General features: G+C 23.4%; 2 protein-coding genes across 6 annotated transcripts in view; one reads left to right on the top strand and one right to left on the bottom strand.

Moving 5' to 3' along the window:
• The first annotated feature begins 1,178 nt into the window (after positions 1-1,178).
• Positions 1,179-4,077, top strand: LOC105364755 (GMP reductase 1). The gene is made up of 6 exons (XM_011502763.1): positions 1,179-1,705; positions 2,101-2,220; positions 2,334-2,591; positions 2,678-2,866; positions 3,135-3,337; positions 3,582-4,077. The coding sequence occupies exons 1-6, from the start codon at positions 1,619-1,621 to the stop codon at positions 3,769-3,771; spliced, it is 1,047 nt and encodes a 348-aa protein (XP_011501065.1). The 5' UTR covers positions 1,179-1,618; the 3' UTR covers positions 3,772-4,077.
• The window catches only part of Psi (P-element somatic inhibitor), a 20,486-nt gene continuing 4,831 nt past the window's right edge, over positions 2,788-18,442 (bottom strand). For 3 of the 5 annotated variants that reach the window (XM_011502769.1, XM_011502764.1, XM_011502767.1), the window contains 9 exons: positions 16,949-17,230; positions 15,474-15,639; positions 13,845-14,051; positions 11,921-12,077; positions 11,538-11,704; positions 10,983-11,280; positions 10,614-10,831; positions 9,862-10,205; positions 7,472-8,258 (listed from right to left, as the gene is read on the bottom strand). In XM_011502769.1, coding sequence (XP_011501071.1) covers positions 9,900-10,205; positions 10,614-10,831; positions 10,983-11,280; positions 11,538-11,704; positions 11,921-12,077; positions 13,845-14,051; positions 15,474-15,639; positions 16,949-17,230 — 1,801 coding nt within the window. In that variant the 3' untranslated portion in view covers positions 7,472-8,258; positions 9,862-9,899. Of the gene's footprint in view, positions 2,865-7,471; positions 8,259-9,861; positions 10,206-10,613; positions 10,832-10,982; positions 11,281-11,537; positions 11,705-11,920; positions 12,078-13,844; positions 14,052-15,473; positions 15,640-16,948; positions 17,231-18,442 lie in introns of those variants that run through there. The other 2 variants (XM_011502765.1, XM_011502768.1) reach the window with 2 other exon arrangements.

Here is an 18,442-nt window from a genome sequence, read left to right as displayed (position 1 = left end):
TAACTCTTTTTATAAAATGTATTATATTAACTTGCTTTTCAGTAGTTTTAAGTCATTTTAAGTAATTTTTAAATTTTTAACTAAATTTTAAATAATTTTAAGTAATTCTTTGATGAATTTTCATAAAAACTATAATGATATATAACAAATATAAATTAATAAATTAATTTAATTTAAAAAATCATTTAATTTTTTTCATGAAATTACATATAATCTCTTACTTTTTATATTTTTAGTTTCTTTATCTATTAATTTTGGTTTTAATTTTAAAATAACAACAAATATCTGATGATTTTTTAATTATATAGTTAAATATAGAATTATTTTATATTAAAATACTACTTATTTTTATGTTTTTATTATATATAATGTTTCTCATTATTTATTAAATTAGCCATATGCTTGTATTAATTAATAATCAGTATTTTAGGATATATATTCACATTCATGAAAAATATTTTTTATTTATTTTTTTCAAGTCTTTAGCTTTGTTATTTAGTATTTGCTCCAAAAAATATGATATTTGCAATTACAGAGTATTATGGTATTATTACTAATTAAAAAATGCTTATCAATAATATGATTAGTATAAAATTTATAAGATATGATTGTAATTAGGATGTTCCATGTTATATATATACATATATATATATATATATATATATATATATATATAGTGCATATCAACGAATTACTAAACACAGAACTACATTTTCTTCACTACACAAATTCTTTATTATCGTGGCCCGTGTTGACATAAATTCTAGGAAGTTGATTAGAAAAATTAATTTATATTTGGTTGAAAAGCAAAAAGAATATTTTTGTAATTACATACTACGTGCATTCTTTTAAAAACTTGTATTTAAAAAATCGCGCGTTCTAATTACACGCATGTGCATAATTGTCAGGATGGAAACAATTCATAAGTCAATTGTTTACAAGAATTTTAGAGAATTTGTTTGAGTATATAAATAAATGAGGCCTATAGTAATGTCTAAAATCGATAATAATTTTTGCGCTAAAATTAACACAACTGTTTATTCATTCAGAAGGATAAAAACGCGTATACTATGTAATTTAAATATTGAGAGTAAATAGATAAAGGATATTTTGTTTAACTGTAAAGTTAATTGATAATACTATAGGTTACGAACTGCAAGCACTGAACTGGTCTTTAGTTGCATGTGATGCTTATTAATCTTGGTATGCGTATTTGTAGCAGTAATGGCTTTTGAGTTAAGTGTTCCCAGCCCGGAACTTTTCTCCGGATTGACTAAATAGCATTAAAGATTTTGTACTCTTGAAAGTAAACATCTAGAAAAGGACCGAAGACTAATGATATCAACGGCCAACAACGAGCCACGATCCTCGTTCGCATAAAGTTCTTAAGCGCTTGTCAACAATCTTGATTACTCATAACCTTGACTATTTAATATAAAATGGCAAACTCCTGAGCTCGATGAAGCATTGAGTGCTTTCTGCTGTTGCTTGCTCATGCGCGTCGCGTATATGTGTAGTTTACACCGTGTGTCTTCGTCTTGTGACTTTTGCGGGTGCTTTCCTTGGGTGTTTTGTCGACAACCCTTTGCTCTTAATAAGCTTACGTTCGTTAACGAAAATGCCGAACATCATCAACGATATCAAGCTCGATTTTAAGGATGTCTTGCTCAGACCGAAGAGAAGCACCCTCAAAAGCAGATTCGACGTAAGTATATATATTACGGGTGGAAATTTCTTGAGCGCAATGGAAAAACTGTATCGCTTATTGCATCTAATCACGTGAACGTTTTCGGGTGAGGTACCTAGTTCAAGCGCCAAGCTTGAAGTGGAATCAATTTTTGATTTATTTTTTAATCTCGTTTTACACCTTTATCACGCAACTATGATGCATATAATATAAATTGTACAACACTATGCGTGTTCTTACCCTTTAACTCTTGCATACGATCAGAATAAATTTGTTTGCAAATACTTCTATATAAAAATAGCTTGAGCTTTCATTTGTTGACAAAGCTATTTTGTTTTTATTCAAATTTTTTTCTACGCGATGGATATTTCATTATTATACATCACTGTATTTGTATTTTTTTTTATTTTTAGGTCGATTTATTTAGGGATATTACTTTTCGAAATTCCAAGCTGGCTTATCAAGGAATACCTGTGATGGCTTCAAATATGGACACAGTTGGAACTTTTGAAATGGCAAAAGCACTGTCTAAGGTAACTTAGATATTTTAAATTAAATTTAATTTTTTGTGAGAATATTAGATTAATGATATTATTTTAGGGGATAATAATCATATCACCATCTTTCATTTATATAAATTTTTCAGCATGGCCTATTTACAACAATTCATAAATATTATACTGCAGATGAATGGAAAGTCTTTGCTATTCGCAATCCTGAGTGCTTAAAAAATGTAGCTGCTAGTTCAGGAACTGGAAACGAAGACTTTGAACGCTTATCAATGATTTTAGCAACTATTCCTGAATTAACATTTATTTGTATAGATGTTGCCAATGGATATTCTCAGCATTTTGTAGAATATGTGAGAAGAGTTCGCTTAGAATTTCCATTTCATACAATAATTGTAAGGCAATAATAAATATATTAATGTTTAGAATTTTTTAGTATTAAGTAAAATTTAGAAGAATTTATTTAAAAACTGTATCATAGGCTGGAAATGTAGTAACTGGAGAAATGGTAGAAGAGCTAATTCTCTCAGGAGCAGATATTATTAAAGTAGGTATTGGTCCTGGATCTGTATGCACAACACGTATGAAAACTGGTGTTGGGTATCCTCAATTAAGTGCAGTAATTGAATGTGCTGATGCTGCACATGGCCTTAAAGGTCATATTATTTCTGTAAGTATATTAGCAGAATTCAAAATAATATAACTAATACATAAAACATTATATAAAGATTCATAATATTTAAATAAAACAAACTAGTATTTTCAAATTTTATTTTAATGTGTACAAATTATCTATCCAAGCATTGCATATTTAGCGGTGTAAATATAAAGTCCAATAATTTTGTTGCATAATCATTCATATGATATAAAATTTCAAATTTCAAATCCTTGCTTTAATTTTATGTTTCAATTTATGTACTATTAAAATAATTTATTAGGATGGTGGTTGCACTTGCCCAGGAGATATAGCTAAGGCATTTGGTGCTGGCGCCGATTTTGTTATGGCAGGTGGAATGTTTGCTGGTCATGATGAGTGTGGAGGGGAAACTATTCAAAAAAATGGAAAAAAATATAAACTATTTTATGGAATGGCTTCCAACACAGCCATGAAAAAGCATGCTGGTGGTGTTGCTGACTATAGGTAAAACAGAATAAAATATTGAAAAAATATTTTTAATAATAAAAATCGAAGTATCCTAGTTTCATTTATATTTATAAAATGATATTTTTATGAAAATTGAAAATGAAAATAAAGTAAAGAAGTTTCACAAATATTTTTTGTCTGAATATATATATATATATATATATATATACATATTAATGTTTACTATTATTATTAAAAGTACTTTTTAAATGTACATAATTCTCTCTGTTTTATGTTAAAGATCTTCAGAAGGTAAAACTGTTGAAGTGGCGCATAAAGGTGCTGTAGAATCAACAATATTAGATATGCTTGGTGGTTTGCGTTCAGCTTGTACCTACGTAGGGGCATCTCGATTAAGAGAATTGCCAAAACGTGCTACGTTTATAAGATGTAATCAGCAAATCAATAATATTTATGGTCCACCTATGTAAACAAAGTGTAAAAGTTTGAGAGTTTATACTTGTTTATTAATTGCTGAGATTAACGGATAAATGTCTCAATTAATTTTAATAGAGAAATATAGTATTCTTAAATAAGTGCCATCACTGATTGTATTACGGCTATATCTCAGTATGAAATGACAGTTAACATTATTTAAACATCGATTGTAGATATAGCGTTTTGCTTATTGGGCGATTGATCTAAAATATGGTGGATATATGGATGTTTTTGTACTTCATATATACTTTAAATATTGTGAAAAATATTGTAACAGTATTGATAATTTTTTTGTATGTATATGGAAAATAATTTCTATAAAAGTATTTTTGTAGTAAATTATAAATAAAAATGTTATGCCTTTTAAAAAAGAAAATCTCAAGAATCTCATTTTAAAAGAATAATTTTTATTAAATTCACTTATTATTCATTTTAGTTCATTCAATTTATAAATACTGTTTACTAAAAACATATTACTAAATAAAATATGAGTTAATTTTTTTTCAATTTAACCAAACATTTTTAAATCTTATGTATCCATTATTTATTATATAATATTTTATATACAATATAAAGTAGAAAATTCAATTTTATTTGAAAAAGCCAAATTAATTAAATAAAAATTATATAAAATTTATTTTTTGGATAATTTACCATAATTCTAAATGATTCATTAATTGCTAAAATTATTTTAATAATTGAGTACATTAATTATACAGTTAAATTTAAAAATGTAAAACTGTATATAAAATAAATATAACATATTCATTAGGACATAAATTCTTTATAAGTAGTGAAGGAAACAAGCTATTTATGTAAAAAAACTAATTTTAATATTTTCTATTATTAATATTATTTTAGATTCAAAATATTTCTACACAATGTAATAGCTATTACAATGAGTAAAAATTATATAGAATTTAATGGAATCCTTAGTGTTTTAGAAATTATATTTAAAATAAATATTTAGTTTATTAATTCAATTAGTTTAACTTTTATTAGTTTTAAAAATTATTAGATTTACAATGACTTATATAAATTTATATCTTCAACATATCAGTATCAATATGTTTATTAATCTTCATATTTTATAATAATATAAAAGCTATTACAATCTTAATATGGCAATTTTTATGTATAATCACATCAATATATTGATGTAAGTAAATGACAAAATTTAAAACGTATTTCTAAATTTAAAATTATGATACAAATTTATCATTTAATTGAGTTTAGGATATACAAATCAGTTTAATGCATAAAAAAATTTATATACTTGTTTTGTTTTAAAATTATTGTTTTCTGAGAAGATTTAAAATTAAAACTTGTTTTCTGAGTGGTTAAATAACTTACAATATTTACTGATGTCTATTCGATCAAATTTAGGCAATTTAATTTTAGTATAAATTATATTAGATCTAATTGCCAAAATATGAGTACAGAATTTACATTAGGAAATATTTATACATAACTTTATTAACTCAAACTGAATGTACATATAAATATGGAATCGTAAAACTTAATTATTAAAATGAGCTTGCAATATAATCTGACAATTTTGTATGTTTACAAATAATAATCATACATAAGTATCATATATAACAAAAAATTTTCGATGCATATTTTTCAATGTCACTTTCTTTAATCAACCTACAAAATAACATTCTCAAAAATATCTTAATAAATAAAAAAGAAATTTTAATTGAATGTCTGAAATATTCTACATAGCAAGCTTTTTATTAAAAATTTTTGTTGACATTAAAAATCGAACAAAAAATATTTAAAGTTAAATATTTTCTGTATGAAATTTTATTTTACATAATCCTAATATAATTATTAAAGCAATTTTTTGCGTTTCAAATATGCCAAACAAGCATCTGTAATAAAATTTATTATTTTATATATTATATTGCTAAATTAATATTTTCACTTTTAATTAATCATAGTAGTAGTATTTCTAAGTCATTTTTATTTAGAAATTCTTTCTACAAAAGCAACAATTTTACATGTGACTTATATTATCTATGATATACTTATTTATTAAAAAATATAAAGAATATACCCGCTTTATTGTCTACTATTGAAAAATCATAGATTAGTATATACTTTTAAAAAATATTAATTTTAAAACAATAATTGTTCAAAAGTAATTATAATCCCTGACTTGGATAACTATGTAAAACAAAATATTTCCATGCTTGTCACATTATTAGAATATTCCGTTACATCAAGGTTAATTTCTGTCATAAAATTAACATTAAAGTGAATTAAATGTGTACAATTATAAATGAATATAGAAAAGTTAATTAAAAAATTAATTTACATAAATGTAACGATTATACGCTTTTATATTCTATAGATTAAAGAGTAAATTAATATTTAATATAAATAAATATATTTTTTTAACAGAGGTTTGAAAATGTTTAAAAGTTTCTTTGTAAAAAAATAACATTTGACAATAAACAAAATGACTTTAACACAATTATATTTACTTTATGACTTTTAGACAATGCTATATTATTACTTAAGTTTTCATCTATAATAAAAAACAATAATGATCAACTTAATTTATATTAAACATTTTTTTCTTTATATTTGTAATAATTTATTAGATTTAGATATATAATCCTAAATTTATTATATGATTCAATGTATTTCATATAATTTTAAATGAATTACTTAAGTACATTTTAATTATGTTTATTGCATATACTGATATCTTTGTAATGAAAATGTCTAAAAATTATGGGTGTTAAAAATAAATTTTTAGAATATATTGTTAGTAATATGTAGTTTTCTAATAAAAAACTAAAATTAAATATATTTTTATTTTCCAATTTGTTGTATAGATCACAAGATACCTTAAAACTTTGAATGTTTAATGATAGAATCAATGAAATTATGAAATCATATTACAAACATTATTACTCCAAATACATAATTAATTATATGATATATTTTAATCAATCTTACTTTGCTGGATACTATTTCTGCATTATTTATAAAAATTATTTAATTCGATTTATAAGATATTATCATTCAACAAAAATAATTGTATAAAAATATATTTCGGTAAAGTTTAACTTTATTGAAATTTTAATTTTTACATAAATTCGTTTGCTTTAAATGAAACAGAAATAACTGAAATATATATATAAAAAACTTTAACGTTATTAAATTAAATAGTTGATTACAATTATCATCAGCTTTAAAATCTAACTATACATTAAATTCTTCAGCGTTGATCACAAATATTCTGAAAATTTAAAATAAACTCTGAACTTTATAGTGAATTATTAAATCATTCAGAAATCATCTTTTAAATAATTACTTATTAATTTAGTCCTCCCAGGTATATTTTTAAATCCACGAAAAAAGGAATAAAAATTTGAATATAAGTATAAATAGTAATATTTACTAGTACTCAATGAGGAATGTGAAAAAAAATTAATCAAATTTACTAACTTATTGTTCACTTATATTTATAAATATAAAATCTTACATTTTGAAGAATTTTCGTTAATAAAAGAAATGTCCATCTTGAAACCTGAAATTTTGAGCTTAGCTTTATAAGCTAAGATATAAAAAAAATTAAAAAAAAATAAAAAGTAAAATAGAACAAGGAAAACCTAAATTCTTAGAAGCAAATTTAAAAATACTAATGTATTTTTTCATCAATATAACGCACAATAATTAATTATACATTTTATTTATTTATTTAATGTTTCGCAAAGTGATTGACAATGTTTTTAAGTTATGGTAAGTAATATACAGTATAACATTAGTGTTGACAGAAGACATAATTCATATGACTTTTTTTAAAGACATGAAAATTAGTGACTAATGCATAGCATCTATAATAGTAACGTGAATTGTAACAAAGTTCATAGAGATAGAAAAGAATTGTTTGTATTTAATAATTTTAAAATAATTTTAATAAATTTCCCTAATCCAAAGCATGAACAGTGCATAAGTTATTAAAAAGATAATGTCATCTTGCTGGTCATGCACACACCCCCAGGTTTGGCTGCTTCTACCTGCAGAACTTTATGACTCACTTGGTTAAAGTCAGGATTAGGTAGAAATACACAAACATAATTGTTGAAAAAATAAAACAAACATGATATTGCTGATCATATTATATGAAATTAAATTTTTTTGTTTTATAATCCTAAGGTCGGTTCAAAAATTTTCTTATGTCACTTAAAAACTAGAACAATGGGTATCCTACAATGTGTAAAAAAATCATTCAATAATATTTCTCATACTATAAATAAAGCGTAAAACAGATACTGTAGGTGACTTCTCAGGCTTGATTTCTTTTGTTTTTCTTTAAACAACAGCCAAATGTGTAATCATCATTTTTTGCATGTATAAATATATACATATATTTATACATGTATATTTATATTCATATGTATATATTTATATGGGAGTACTGCAGGTATTAAAAACATCCCTCTGGAAAGCTATCTGTAATCTGTATGGAAATAAATAAAGGATTATTGTAAAAAATAGTATAGCTTTATAATGTACATGATTAAAAATTTCAAAGGTGTAATATAAATAAATATATATGTATATATAGATAGATATAGATGCATATATTAGTAATACATAATTATATGAGATTTTTAGTATATTAAAATAATTTATTATCACACATATCACATATTATATAAATATATTGAAAAAACATCCTTTTTGTCTATTATTCCTGAAATAAGGTTGTATACATCGGATATATGTTGTATGTTCTATTACAATATTTTTAAATATAATTTCTTAATCTTACACCATTGATTTTATTATGCAATATAGATATATGTAGTTAATTAGTAGTTACACGAAAATTTTAATATTTTGTGTTACTTCAAATTATCTCACAAGTTTTAAATAAAGAGAAAGTCGAGTATCAATGTCTTAATTTTCATTTTATTAATTTCAACCTTGTAAGTTTATTTTGAACTTTGAATAACAGTTAATTAATATCATAATTAACAGCATTTATATTTGCACATAAATACACGCAAGAAATTATTAATATATATAATTAAAAATATATTATTTTTTGTTACTCAATTTAATTTTTTTAAGAAAGTTACCATCAATACTTATAAAGTTAAGACATTACTGTATTTTTTTATTCTTAACAGCATAAGCAATATAAATTAGTTAATAATAAAATATAAATTTTTATCGGTACTCTATTTCCTTTAAGCGGCTTGTTAAAGTTTTGCTTTCATTACTAGACTGATTACCTTACATAATAAATAATGTTTATCAAATAATAAAATCGATTATTGAGAAGTCCAGCAGGATAAATAATTACTTATCATTGTTTAATGTTTTAAATCAAAATTTCAATACAATGCTATAACTTTTAAAAATTATTTTTTAAAACTGTATCGAAATAATTATTTTAAAAATTAAATAATGATAAGTTGATTAACATGACAAAATGCATTATTTTAATTGAATTAATTTTTTATAAATCTTTCATTATTTAATGAGTAAATAAGACTAGATATAAACGTAAAACTTAAGCCGTTCCTTAACTTTGTAGAAAAAATGTGCATTTTTATTATAAATAAAAATTTATATCTTTGTAATCATTAATAACAGATGGAATATTAATTTTTATAAAATACAAAATAGAAATTTAATATTTACATTAATAAATACGTTATTTTTAGAATTTAATTTCTTTAATTTACAAGTAATTACATTAAAAATTATATAATTTTTTTTTTATTATTAATTATAGTTCTATTTATTTTTTATTGTAATATTTATTTAAAATATTTTTTACAAATGTTAATATTTAATACAACAATTAATACTTTTGTATGTAGAAAATTATTATTTTTACTAAAAATATTTTAATATAAATGAAATTATTTAAACTATACTATAAAACATTGTTATTATAATTATAGTTATACTGACAAAAATTGAAAAATCAAACAATATAAACTAATATTAATATTAAAGAAAAAAAAATTGAAAAAATCTTGAATAATGCACATATTGTCTAGAAAGTGAAGGTATGAATTATAAAATAGTATGATAATCATACTTACTGGGTTATTTAATTTTGCCTCAGGCCGTTTCTGATGTCTCAGTTATCAGAGCTTGGCTGAGGATACTGATAGTTTTGATAACCAGTAGCAGTAGGGAACGTAGGATTTTGTTGGCCAGGTTGACCAGAACTTTGTGCACCAGGTGTATAGTAACCACCCGCTGAGGCTGGATTCATCCCTGGATAACCACCATATGGCTGAGGAAATGCATTTGGTGCAGTTCCAGGTCCTCCGCCGCCACCAGGAGCACCACCCTGACTCGCCATAGTATTAGGTTGCATTTGTGGCTGTTGTTGCTGCTGTTGAGGCTGAGACATCTGATTATTTTGCATACCACCACCCTGCTATATAATAATTAAAGATTTGATAAATAGGCTTTTAGGAATTAATAGTATTTCAATAAATAAGTGTCATTAAAAAAGTATTGTAATTAAATATATGAGTTTTGTAAAACAAATTAATCATGGGTTAAATGTTAACATTATATATTTTATAATTAATTTTGTAATTAGTTTAATTTTGACAAGAAAATTTTTAATTGCTTTAACACACGATGTTATATATTTTTACTATATATAAATAAATAAATAAATTAATAAATAAATAAATATATATATATATATATATATATATATTGTGGTTGTTTGAGAATTGAATCACTTATTATAAAAATGGCCATTATTTAATATTAATTTAGCAGTTGCAAATCGATGTATTTAAAATTGATATTTAAAATATTTTCAAAAATTTACTTTTCCAGTTTTCATCTGTGCTTCAATAGCTTCTGCTTCTTTAATTTTTCCAATACTTCTGTAATATTCTGCCCATTGTGCACTGTAATCTGCTTGGCCACCATTTTGTTGAGCACCTTGTTGTTGTTGTTGTTGCTGCTGTTGTTGTGGTTGTGGTTGCTGTTGTGCTTGCTGTGGTCCAGTAGGAGCTGTTGGATTTCCAGGTGCTTGTCCACCACCTAAATCAAATATTAAAAAAAAATTCTTTTTAATGATATCAAAATCAAATCTGCATATGAATTGTGCATTTAACTTATATCAATAATTTTAAAAATCAATTGGTTTTATAGAGATAATGTTTCTGTAAATTATTTGTTAATAAAAATTTACCTGACTGTTGATTCATATCTGGTTTTACACCAGTTGCCTGCTGCTGCTGTTGCTGTTTAGTTTGCTGTTCTATTATCTCTGCTTCTCTGTGCATGCCCATTGATCTATAATATTCAGCCCATTGTGCACTGTAGTCTGGTTGCCCAGTTGCTGGATTGATCTGTACTGATGCTTGGTTGGCAGCATTTGGATCCCCTGTAGGTGTCTGGCCTGGCCATGCTTGATAACCTGGAGTTGCATTCCATGATGGATTATAACCCATTGTATTTTGTCCTCCATATATGCTATTAGTTGAAGTCTGTAATAATTCAATAATAATTCAATTAAGATTTTCTAATTTCATGTTTTTTTCTGTTTATTAATTTTTACTACAATTGCTAATAAATGTATAATAAACTTGCCAATACCTGACAAATAATTGTTTAAATTGTTCATATCAGTACAAAGTATGTTATTCTTATAAATTAGAAGAATAACCATTTTTTATATTTTTAAATTTTTATAAGTTTATTTATGAACTTCTACATACATATAAAAAGTTTCATGTATACATACCATGCCTCCACCACCCAACTTTTCACCAAATATTCTTTTTGCATGTTCCACTTGTTCTGGTGTTCCTCTAATAGTAAAGAATTTCTCAGTCTCTGTACCTGGATTTCGCCTATCTAATTCACAATGGGCACCAGTTTGTTGATTAATCTGTTTGATTGTTTCGCCACCTGAAAATATTTTAAGTAAAATTTATATCATTTAAATTCTGTATTCTTAGTTTTTCTAATTTTTTTTTAATAAACTCTTTAAAATAATGTTTTGGATGAAAAGTTGTTTAATATAAAAATAATTAAAACTTAAAAATATTTTGAAAAAGATAAAACTAAAACATTATTCATAAAAGATTACACTCATATATATATATATATATATATTTATATTACCTTTTCCAATTATGATACCACACTTATTAGATGGTACAGGATAACTAAATTCAATTTTGTTCCCTATATCATTTTGTCTTCTGTTACCATCCCAACCTCCGTATTCGTTAGGTCGACCAGAATTAAAACCATTACCACGTGGATTACCTCGTCCTTTCTAAATGATAAAATAATTATAATGAATTGAATTTAGAAATATTCAAGTGCATTACATTAATTAACACGTTCAATGCAGCCTATACAGAATTAAGATTTTGTAATTTTAAATAAAAGTTAATTCCAATGTGTTCAATACCGTAGAGAATTAAAAAAAAAAAAAAAAAACTATTTATTCCAGAATAAATTTCTTTAAATTTTTAAAGCATTATAGATTCAGTAATGTTTAACCTTATCTAAATCAAGTATCCAGTCATGATTAACTAATTTTTATATATTGTTACAAAAATTATTATATGAAACGTATTGTTAAACCTTTAGAAAATCTATCTTTAATACATTTATGCGAAAAGCATAATGAAAATCGTTAATTTGATATATTCAAATTATTAGAATAGCATAGTAAATAAAATAAGCACTGTAAACGATTATTCGTTTATTTTGACATATTCAATAATTTAAAGTAATTTCTTATTATTTTATTTACTCACTAGTGTATTAGATAAATAATAAATTACACACACGCACACGCACACACACACATATATAATTTTGTTTTGCTGAAAAAAATAAGTTATTAATATTTATTTAATATTATTAAAATAAGTTATTAGTATTGAATCCATTATTTAACATACCTAAAATTCTTAATAAATATAATTATGAATGAATTACGTTGATCAAATTTTATAAAAGCAAAAATTATATTTCAATTTTTTTTTGTAATTATAACTAACTTTTTATATTAACAAACTGTTAGATTTTGATGTTATAAGATTTAAAAAATGAGTTATTTTGATTATATAAAATATTTCAATCTAATACCACCTTATATTTGATTAAATCTTATAGCTCATTAATCATATTTCAAATTAATTTTTAATTATGAAATTGGTATTATAATAATTTAATAAATTCATTAAAGTTACTAAAAATGACTTTTTTAATATGTTTTCTATTTTAGCACATACTTAAAATTTTAATTATGTATTCTGATTAATTTTCTAACAATTATAATGATGCTACTTTGGAATTGAAAAAAAATTAAATATTTTCTATTTACCGATCGAATATGTCTTTAAATGCTCATTGTAAAATTTCAATAGCAGGTTATCGTGTACAATGATATTAATATAATGCCAATTATAATGTCACATAACCAAGCGTCAAGCATTTTAAAACTATAAATATTTAAATGTCATAGTTTTTATAAAAATTATCTTTTTAAGATTAACTGAGCCACCACTAAACAATTGTGATTATAAATTTTTTATGTACAGTAAAAACGTATAAAAACTTTTTTATAGTTTAATATATTTTTATAAAACATCTTCAAATTATAATTTTTGAGGTTTTCAAGTGGGAAAATTCACTTTAAAAATAGCGTGATAATTATTTTTAATTAACCGAAAACAATTAAAATTTTGTTTTAAAAAAGATTTTTCTACAATGTTTTATACAAAAAATATTTATCAATATATTAGTTATCTATATGAAATATTATTGTTATTATCTTCGCATTTTTCATTTCTTGTATCTGAAAGAAGCTCTTTATTTTAAATTTATGTGTATATATCAGAGGTGCTTCGTTAATTTGTAACGCTTTTTGTTATACATTATAAAATGGATAAAGCGGTTGAAAGATTTTTTTTTTAATGGAAATCGCGTATTAGCAGTAGTAATAACAGCGACAGTGGCAAACAGCAGCAGCAGCAGCAAACGTGTAAATAAATGTATGCATTTTCGACGAGGATGATACGAAACGTACCACGACGCTGTCAATCATGTCCTGGATCCTTTGGCGCGCATTCTCGACGCAATCGTCCTTACCGTTGATAATGCAATTACGGTCACCAGGACCCTCGTCTTTCATCTGTATGAACTGTATCTTAGCTCCTGTCTCCTGCTGCAACTTTTTTATCATATCGCCGCCTTTGCCAATAACCACACCGACCGCGGCTTTCGGCACGAATACCTAAGAGTTTGGGTGAGAATCAGCATTGCTTGCATGATGCTTATACATACATAAGTATACACACGAGGAAAAAGTAAACGTTGTTATTAAAAAAATGTATGTACTAAATAAAAACACTTTTTTTAATCAATAAATGCTTATTTCATTCAGCAAATCATATAGTTACAATAAACTAATGTCTTTTTATTTTAAAACGTTAACAAATTATTAAATATTTATTATTAACAAATAAATAGAAATACTAAAAATCTATCTAATTGGTTGAAATGCACATGTATTCTGTTTTATTAAAAAATATTTATCTTAATAAAAATTAGTTTCATTGTTACCAATATATGAAATGATATAAAAAAATTAATTAACTTGGATTACACTAATATAAATTTATACTATAATTAATAAAAAAAGAAACATATAAATTTTGAACAAGTCCCCTGTTGCATATAAATTATTTAATTTATTGTATTAATACATTATTATTACATAATATAAATTAGTAAATTTAGTTAATATAATAATGAATTAATAAATTTATTTTGTATATTTTAATTAGAGATTAAATTGAAATGAATTTTTTGCTTTCAAACTTCAAAAAACTAAAATTTTTAATTTCGTATGAAAAAATTTAGTATTAATTTTACTATTCTGAAATTGTTATTTTCGAGATTTTGTAAATAATTGAAAGTTTTAGTATTTAATTAATTTTTCCTTTTTTAAATAGAAAGTTAATCAATATTACTTTTGTTAAACAAGTTCAATGCTACAATTATTTTCTAATTTTTATTCTTGTTCGCAAAATCCTTAATAAAAAAAGTTTTAGATATAAGAGATATTATGAAGCACCTCTGATGATATAATTCATACAATTAAATAAAAACAGTAATTATTATTTTATTATAAAGGGAAATCGAAACACGAATTTGGTTTAATAAATTAAGTAATAAAATTTTTTGTTTTATAAGATAAAAGCAAAAATGAACAATGTATTTTGTTTAAAAAATATAAATATTTAATATCTTATAGTTGTATAGTTTAATAAAAAAAATTTAACGTAACATTAAACAATTGTTCTTAGTAATTTCGGGCAATTTATAATGTAAAAATAAATTGTGTAAGGTTTATTTTTACATTATTTTCTTATTATATAAAAACTACTTGACTTTGTTAACAAAAATTTGATCTAATATTGTCAATTGTCAAAGTTTGTAAAATATAAATTTAAGAAAGACTTTCTGGATTATATTTAATATATCTAGGTATACATATTAAAAGATACAATATTTGAATTATTTATTTTATTTATAGAATTTTAAATAAAAGAATGTACTTTTAATACTTTGTTATATAGCGATCTATGTTACGCTAAACATTTTACAAAATGAAATAATAACTTATAGTCAAATTAAAATATTATTTTATTACCTCAACTCCATCAGCACTTCCATCTTGATTGAAGCTGTTATTTCCAGAAAAGTTATGTCCAGAGGAATTTCTTGTACCTCTACTGTACATTTGCATTTCCTTTTCAGCAATTAATTCGTAAACTAACTGCTTAGCATGCTCTACTTTTTGTTGATCACCAGTAATTCTAAAAGTGTAGCATTAAAATATAAATAATTATTATTTTATAATTTTGTTGAATATTTTAAACATATTTAATATCTAACATGTTTTGGATCTGTTACTCTTAATGAAGATTACAATTATTTATAAATTCTATTAATTTAATCTTTTTTAGACAATATTGGAACCTAGTTTACTTATTCAGATCTCTTTTCTTAGGAAATTAGATTAACGTGAAATACCAAAATGATGGTTTTGATTAATTAGTAAAAAATAACACAAAATAAACACAAAATAAACACAAAATTATATAAAATTATTGAGCATAAATATCAACTGAGTGCAAATGTTATAGTGTTGTTTTAAAGAAATTTTTTACTTCTTTTATATTATAAATATAATTTATTATTTTTGATTAGCTGCATAATCTAATTTCAAACAATTTTTAATTTTAAAGATAGCAAAAGTGTACTTAATTGATAAATTAAATAGTTTCTTTAGTAACAGATGAATAGATATTAAACAGAGTATTTAATGTAAAATAATTTTTTCTGTATTTAAAAGTTGTTTAAAAATCAATCAAATAAAATTTACTGATTCATAGAATTATTCATTTAATATCTAATGTATTAAAATGTACTTTATCTTAATACTTATATATAAATTAATTTAATCAATATAAACAATTTCATTTTACACTTTGTTTAATATTTGATAGATATAGGTATTTTTATTCAAAATATAAATTTGCAAAAATATTTGAAAAATTAAAAATCAGTGTACCAAGTATATAATAAAATATTAAAGAATACTTGTAATAATCTTAAATATCTTAAATGAAAAGATTTTTTAAATGAATTTAAATTATTTCATTTTATAACAGTCACTGTTAAGTAAATTTTGAAAATTTTGAATATAATTAATATATTTCTTAAAATATAAGACTGAGTCTCATATAATATTCATCTTGTTATATATCAATTATAATAAATTGTTACAAATATTGTATTCAAATATATTTCTCTATGTACGATGCATTTAAAATAGTTTTCAATTTTTTAACGATCAGTTTTAAGTTGGATAAATTTTAGCCAATTAAAATTTACACATAAGAGGCATGAATTTCTTATGAATAAATGTTATACTTCGAAGCATCATACCTCACCTATAGTACTACAATATTGTATGTATACCAACAAAATCAAATAATTATTTGCTGTAAATTTTATTTTTATAGTTAATTAATTTGTGAATATACATTTTTTACACCAAATATTTGTTATTAAAATGTGGATACTCTACTTTGAATATTAAATGAAAAAAAAAACATTTACCTTAATGGTTTTTCCTGTTCTTGAGCTGGACCTTCTTGTATAACAACCATTTTTGCTCCAGACTTCTCTTGCAGTTGTTTAATTGTTTCACCTCCCTTTCCAATGATCAGACCGACTTTTGGTCCAGGAATCATAATTTCTACAAAACCTGGATGTCCAGACATCATTGATTGTGGCGTAGAAGAACTTGGTCCTGGATAAGGCGGATTGGTACCAGGTATTTGATCATCTCCTGGTTTGTTTCTCTGATTGACAATAGACAACACGAGTTCCTTTGCTCGACTGAAACAAACCAGCAGTCACTGTAAGCAAATTTTCAAATAGTATTTTTTTGTTTTAACCTAATATCATTTGATTACAAAACGTATAAATTAAATTGAATTAAAACATAAATACATGACTAGTATTCTTTTTATGGAATGCAATAACGAATCATTGGTAAATTACGTTTATACTTTTATATTTAATCACAATTATAGTTCTAAAAAATTAATTTTTTTCCCTATATAAAAATAACGATTATCATCGGTGTTACGATGAGCTGTTCCAAACAGACAAAAACATATCGATTATCTTCAGTAGTGAAAAATACGTCCCCATGCATTTTTCTATTTATTACTTTCTTCATCCAACTTTCTCACTCATATCCTCCCACTTCCCTCTCCAAACCCTAGTGAAAGTAAAAAGCTATTAGTAAATTCGAAAATCGTCAAATCAAAATTTCAAATAGATTCAGATGAGAATATCAGAGGCCATCTGTACTCACATTCAGGGCCAATATTTTTATTAGAAATATAAATTTTTAATTTCATTATTCAATACATGTGCTAAATCGACATTGTTTACGCTATAAATAAATCACACATAAGAAGATAAATATATCTGTAAATTATTTACATATTCATTGATTTTAAAAATAAAATCATATTAGTTTCAAAAATTATGCCAACAATTAAAAATATTTTAACTTCAAGTACTTATTTAACAACATAATTAGTAAATTATGTTAGAATTCAAATTTAAATAAATATTTGACGTAGAAAACATTTTTAATTTTTAATATAATTTTTGACATTATATATGTAAAATATAATTTATATATATTTACAATATGTAAATTTTTATTATTATATACTCTAAGTTATTTTTCATATTAAAATTAAATAAAATATTAATAATTCTAAAGAACCTAAAAATGTTTAAATAGAAATAAAATATTTTAAGTAATAATTATGGTAATATAATTATTGTTTGGTGAATAACAGAATAACCCTACTAATGAAAGCCAAACTTTAATGAATAGATTAACATAACTTTAAAAGATCCTAATAGCCTACTGGCTTCGACCGACTCAATACAGCTTTTGAAAATTAGGATACTTGAATTTCATGATAAAGTAGAGAAAATAATATATATATATATATATATATATATATATATACATATACACACATATCCCCCTCTCTCTCTCCCACTCCCCATATATATATATAT

This window comes from Ceratosolen solmsi, unplaced genomic scaffold (genome assembly GCF_000503995.2).
Source record: "Ceratosolen solmsi marchali unplaced genomic scaffold, CerSol_1.0 scaffold15, whole genome shotgun sequence".
NCBI classification, from domain to species: domain Eukaryota; kingdom Metazoa; phylum Arthropoda; class Insecta; order Hymenoptera; family Agaonidae; genus Ceratosolen; species Ceratosolen solmsi.
The sequence above is the reverse complement of the archived record's forward strand: the minus strand, read 5'-3'. Positions and strand labels throughout refer to the sequence as shown.